Source organism: Cheilinus undulatus, linkage group 22 (genome assembly GCF_018320785.1).
Source record: "Cheilinus undulatus linkage group 22, ASM1832078v1, whole genome shotgun sequence".
Taxonomy (NCBI): Eukaryota; Metazoa; Chordata; class Actinopteri; order Labriformes; family Labridae; genus Cheilinus; species Cheilinus undulatus.
In genome coordinates, this window is record NC_054886.1 from 30,433,113 (window position 1) to 30,439,337 (window position 6,225).

The window sequence follows — 6,225 nt, forward strand, 5'->3', positions numbered from 1 at the left end:
TATCAGTGAGTTTCAAGTCATAACACTTTTATTTCCACATTAAAAAAAACAAAGAACATTTCATTTTTCAGAGTTAGGTTTAAAAAAGCTTCTTTTTCATACACATTGAACTTCACTTACATAATACTGTCACTGATCATTTATGGCCCTAAGAAGCGAAAAAAGGTACAAAAGGTTAAAAACAGATGAATTATGGAGCATTCATGTTGATTGTATAATTGACGACAATAAACAATGATTTTGTGCTCTTCACACTTTCTTCATGTCGCTGTGTTGACCAGCAGACGATCAAAGATTTCTGGCACAGACGAATGGGCGATGGTCATGACACCAGAGGTCGTCCCAGCACCTTTGACCTGTTAGAAGAACAATAAATATTGGAATAAATATTGAAGGGAAATACTCTGTTGTTTTTATTGTGATGTGTGCCGCATATCATTTATTGAATGTTGGGGCAAAATATTGATTTTTGAAATGTTTTTTATAAGAAGTACTAATTGATTTACCTCCGTAGTTCATCTGTAGACAATGCTGCCACCAGTGGTTGTTTGGCTCTCCAGGACACCAGTTGATGTTGGAGAAACGTGATCCATCACTCCACAGCCAAACTCCCTCCTGAACAAAACAATTTAACACGTTTTACTATAGACACTGGAAATAGAACAGTGGTATTTCGTAAGAGCTTATAACATCATGTAATCAGCTACGTACGTGTTGTGCGTCCGAGCCTCCAAGCCATGTGTGTGGATACCCGTTAGTTCTGCTGTATATCATCCCCTGAATGAACCGATACTCACTAAAGCTGTGCACTGAGGCGAGGTGTCCGCCTCGAGCCTGGCAGTTCCTCTGCAGAAATAGAGATATTGTGTGAGGCCACACACAAAAATGCAAGCCAAAACTTAATTGTTGATCCCTTTCAACTCTTTGAGTTTGGAAGCTAAACCAATTTCTACCAAAAGTGGGCAGGACTTTGGACCTGATAGCTGATTTGATGGATTAAAAGGTCCCTTGCCTCAGGAACTTTTTGGTTAAATACACCTTTATCTCTTGGATGACGGTGTATTTCTGCAGTGGCAGTGAGCCTTTAGTCTGAAGCACAATGCTCCAAAATATTAAGATCTGGGTGAGCATCTGGATGCCATTCTAGCACTGCGAATTCAGTAACAGTGTACATTTATGTTTTAGTTGGATTATCAGTTAAACCTGTTAAGTCCAAGCCTCTTTGATTAGGCTACTGCTTGAAATTTCCAGCCCATCTTTAAATGAGTGTAGCTCTACAACTACAAGGTCTATTTGAATGATCAAGGTACAATAATGAAAAGGGCACTTGTGAAAGTTATTCAGAAGTGTAAATATGTGTATATATGTTACTGGATCAGAGAAAATCAATTTGGGAAATGAAAAATTTCATTTTTGCCTAATTTTTTTTGCAGTTTTAGCATATATATCCCATAGAAATAATGCAGTTGAAGTCCAAAAATCTCCACCACATTTTTACATTACCTCTTTCAAATTTCATGCCACTTGAGGGTTATCAGCACAAAATAAGAGAGATTTTAGTAATAAATATCTAGGCGAAATCCCCTCTTGTGCCAAATTGGGCCCAATTTGGCCCAATCTCTGCCCTTTAAAAAAATCACAGGTATCAAACTTTTTTTTACTCATATGCCATTATTTCCCTTTCAAAGGAAGTCTTACAAAGGAACTAAAGTTTGCCACCAAGAGGAGCAGATTTATTTTGAATGGCACAAAAAATAACATAAAATAAAGTGCAGAAAAATAAAATAAACTGTTGAAACAAATGGAAACTGCATAAAACATGACTAGAATTTTCAGTAGAGACTGGGCTTTCAAATGAGACCATGTTTGTGTCTGTAGTAGCAGGCACCATCCCATAGGGGGCGGAAGTGTCTGGCTACGTAGCACTACAGCCACTTTGATATGTGGTCATTGAGTTGAGTCCTTTTTGAGTTGGATGTGGTCTAGGTACATTTTTTTGGGGGGGGGGCTTGTAGCTGAGCTTCTGTTTAATTTGATGTGTAACATGAATAGAACGCACAGAGCAAGTTTGTTTGGATCAAGGCGAGCAGGACCAGATTTGGTCCAGCTAGGTCCTAAGGGGTAAGAATAGAGCCAAAGAACTTGGTCAGGGTTAGGCAAAAGTACAGGGTTCTGGTTCTAATCAAAGGCTGCTCATAGAAAGTACATGTAGCCTGTAGTTTCAAAAGTGACCCAGAGCTGCAGTGTCTACCATGTGTGGGACCAATAAATGCAATATTTATCATAGATGCACTTGAATCCAAATCATTGTGGTTACCTCAGCGTAGGCCCAAGTCATTGTTGCATGAACATAGAGGAAACAGCGATTGTTGTAAAGACTCCAACCACCGGGACAATGATTTGATCTCTGGAAGGGGACGCTGTCATCTGGAAACAAATCTGAGACAGAAGTGAACATGGGAACCATCAAACTCACATTAATCCTAACCTGAAATGCTAGATAGACAGTTTCACATCCCATAGACAGTGTTTGGGAAGAGCGGGATCTTTCAAAAGAAAAAACTCTTTGTCTGTCACATTCATTATGGGCCAATCAGTGACAAAACATATAGGCCCTAATTATGTAGAAATTTCATTGTTATAAGTACAACCATCTAGTAATAGTCAAGAATTAAGTGGATTTTACCTTGCAATAAGTTGGCATTTTACAAGTAATAACTCATAAAAATGGTAATGTTAAGGAAGAATTTACCTACTCATAATGTATTTAGTATCAAGTAATTTTCTGGAAATTCACCAGTAATTAAGTGGTACTGTCCCCTAACCCTACACTCAAATAACAACATGAGTGTCTGTTACATGAACCTGTCTAACATGTAGCTTCTATCATATAAAGTCAAGTTTTATGGTTGAACACTTTCAAATTATGTAGTTTTAACATAACATGCAACAACTTAAAATTTACTAGACTAAGTTATGTTAACACTACCTAATTCCTATGAGTTAAAATTGCAAATCACCTCTGCTTACAAATCTAGACCAGTAGGTGGCAGTAATGTGCAGCTTTGCTTTGTTGGATCAGCACAATTTATTCATGTAACTGTACTATTTTAAAAAGTAGTTGTACCTACCCTTTTAAATTAAGTAACGCATAATCATATTGTGGCAATCCAGGAAGCAGTTGCCTGGAGCAGGGACTTCTGGGATTGTTTTGCGCAAAAGAATTCGCTCTTCTACTGCTCTATAATGTCCATGTTTCATTCCAAAGTTATAATTATGCATGTTTTGTTTATCGGTTCATGTTTTTAGGGGAAAATGTTTTTCCAAGTATGACACATTGAGTGAGGGGGTTAATGCTGCAGACTACCCTGCCTGTATGTATCAGTAATCGTGTTCTAAATAAAAGATATCTGCACACACTAATTGCAATAGCTTGTCTTGTGCCGTTCCTAATCACAGCTTGCCACAATATCATACTTTTTTGTTTGCCACAGTATCATACATGTTTAAATGGCCCAATAAAATTACAACAGTGTGTTACATTTACCCTTACAAATCTAGTTGGCCTGAACCATGGTAATTAACTAACAGGAACACAAATACATCATGTTGACCCAACATATTTACATTTAGGTCACTCAGCAAAATTGTTTCTGGCTAAGTTAACACATTTCACTTGGGTGGAAATACTTTCCATAATTTTATTACGTTCACTGAGCAAGATATTTTTTGGAGTGTAACCCCCGACCCTTACCCCCTAACCCCTAACTCTGACCCCATAGCTGAACCCTAAACATACTCCAAAATTATTCAGGAATAATTCAGCTTAATTAAGTGGGCTAAAATAAAGAAATAACATGGGAATTATCATGCAACTTATGTAGAAAATTATCATCTTCTTTCTGAGAAATTATTTTGGTAAAAAGACACTTGATTACCAGAGAACTAGCACAAAAATATGAGGGTTAGGGTGAAGTTCAGGGTACAATACCAACTAATTACCAGAGAACTGCTGCAGTATTACAAGTAATTACCTGATAATGAATAGATCATTACTAGGTAAATATTTCCTCAATATAACTGGGTTATTACTTGATAAAATGAAGTTATTGCTAGGTAACTGCCACATTATTCTTGACAAATTACAAGATAATTACACCTATTTCTATATATTTAAAATTACTATTTAATTCAAGCGAGTTAAAATAGCAATCACATAAAGGTTTCAGACTGAAGCTTTGCAATATAAATGTTCCTAAAAACAGACATGGAATCTGGCCTTTAAACCTTCTTAGCAAGGTTAGACTGAGCATGAAAACTTTCAAACACCAACTCACCTTCTTCAACGAACGGTTCTTCAACAAATAGTTCCTCAGCCATTTCCTCAGGCCCTGCTTCTGGAAAAGCTGCAAGATTAAACACAGCCATCACTGATTAACTTCATCTACTGTTCTCTCATTATATCTAGAAAAGAAAGTGTTGTCTTTCCTTTATGCCTCCGTCTTGTTAAAAGGCGTGTGAAACAAAATGTAAAGTTGTTTGTGCAAAAAATAGGAGCAACCTCCACTCACCTACAACCAGTGGTTCCTCCATCATTTCCTCAGGTTTTGTTCCTGGAACAGCTGTAAGATAGGACACAGCCCTCACTTATTAACTTCATCTGCTGTTCTCTCTTATTATATTTAGAAAAGGAAATGTTGACTTTCTTTAATGTCGCCTATATTTTTGTTAACAGGCGTGTGAAACAAAATGTAAAGTTGTTTGTGCAAGAAGTAGGATCGAACCCCCACTCACCTTCTTCAGCGGCTGGTTCCTCCATCTTTTTCTCAGGTTCTGCCACTGGAACAGCTGTAAGATTAAATGAAGCCCTCACTGATTATCTTCATCTGCTGTTGTCTTTTTAAATTCACAGTGATGCCTGGTTTATGATTCTGTGTCAGGTGGTCTACGCTGGTCTGAGCACCATGTACTTCTGCACTGGTGTGTCCACATCATCATGATTGTTCTTTCATTGCTTAATTAATCATTAATTTATGCCAGGGACCAACACGAGAACAAAGACAAAGGCCTAGCAAGAACTGAAGAAAATGTATGGAAAATTTCAGACAAAAAGGGAGGAGGTCATCATCCCAGGATCCTTTGCAGCACTTCACACCGAGGTGTGAGAAAGACACATGCTCCTCATTGTTGGAAAGAAAGAGAAAACTACAGGGTTCTGTTTGATGTGGCACAGGTAGGAAAATGTCCTGAGACCCTTCCTCCATATCTTTGAGTATCGACATGAAAATTCGACTAATTTTATCACTGTCTGCAGCCATTTATCTCATAGAAAATCAATTACCTTACATAAATCCAGTTTGAAAGATGCCGTTCTCCTTTTAGTCTCTATTCATTTCTCTTCACTTGTCAACAACAGTGGAAAATAATTGAACAAATGAGGTGCAAACTATCATGCAGTCATGACATACTGGTTGCTTTATATATTTTGATTTCAGAGCAGTATACCCAGGCATTTGGACTGAGAAACTAAATTCATATTTGCTTAAATCTGAACAAAACTCGCTGATTTAAATCTAAGCTCATTTAGAAAGACAAATGGGAGTTACTAAACAAAAACCTCACAATCTCATTTTTTATTCTTTACCCTACAATAAGAAATGATGATATTGTTGGTAAAATAGGAAACAGTAACTCACCCTCTTGAACAGATGGTTCTCCTGCCTCCATATCAGGCTCTGCTCCAGGAACAGCTGAAAGGTTGAACAGAACAGTCAGTCATTCACTTACATGCTATGATGTCCTGATTCTCTGTTAAACTCACCAGCGGCGTTAGTCAGAGCCGTCACAGCACAGATGAGTAGAAACACGGCCAGCGTCTTCATGGTTGAGTTGATGCAGGTAGTAAAAAGATGAGTGGATTATGAAGTCTTCTTTCTTCTCAGCTTCTTTGCAGCTTCAGCTTCTTGTGAGGAGATGCTGGACAGAGCAGCTCTTATATACACTTACTTATCTTTATCTCTTTGTTTGGAATGAACTTGCCGGTATCTTATCAGGTTTGAGCTCTAAATTGGTGCTGTTTCCTCTGTTATTTGGATCAGAATCTTATCAAACTTTAAGGGTCAGGCAATGAGGAAACAGTTCCATTTAAATCCAGGTAGAACAAAAGCACGTGACCTGCAGCCTTGAAAGGATTAGCTGTTTCAACAAGTATATTCGATTCTTTTC

General features: G+C 37.7%; 1 protein-coding gene across 1 annotated transcript; it reads right to left on the bottom strand.

The window, feature by feature from the left end:
* Positions 1 to 288: 288 nt before the first annotated feature.
* On the bottom strand, positions 289 to 5,882 carry LOC121504330 (galactose-specific lectin nattectin-like). Its single transcript, XM_041779042.1, has 9 exons — positions 5,822 to 5,882; positions 5,697 to 5,750; positions 4,795 to 4,848; positions 4,572 to 4,622; positions 4,338 to 4,406; positions 2,318 to 2,439; positions 712 to 846; positions 507 to 615; positions 289 to 356 (listed from the first exon to the last, which is right to left on the bottom strand). The coding sequence occupies exons 1-9, from the start codon at positions 5,880 to 5,882 to the stop codon at positions 289 to 291; spliced, it is 723 nt and encodes a 240-aa protein (XP_041634976.1).
* Between the last annotated feature and the right edge of the window lie 343 nt (positions 5,883 to 6,225).

Excerpts from the sequence above, each read along its gene's own strand:
- LOC121504330 (XM_041779042.1), bottom strand. The coding sequence starts at position 5,882 with ATGAAGACGCTGGCCGTGTTTCTACTCATCTGTGCTGTGACGGCTCTG. Across the intron at positions 616-711 it reads GAGGCTCGGACGCACAACAC|GAGGGAGTTTGGCTGTGGAG; the intron begins GTACGTAGCTGA and ends TGTTTTGTTCAG. Across the intron at positions 357-506 it reads TCTACAGATGAACTACGGAG|GTCAAAGGTGCTGGGACGAC; the intron begins GTAAATCAATTA and ends TTCTTCTAACAG.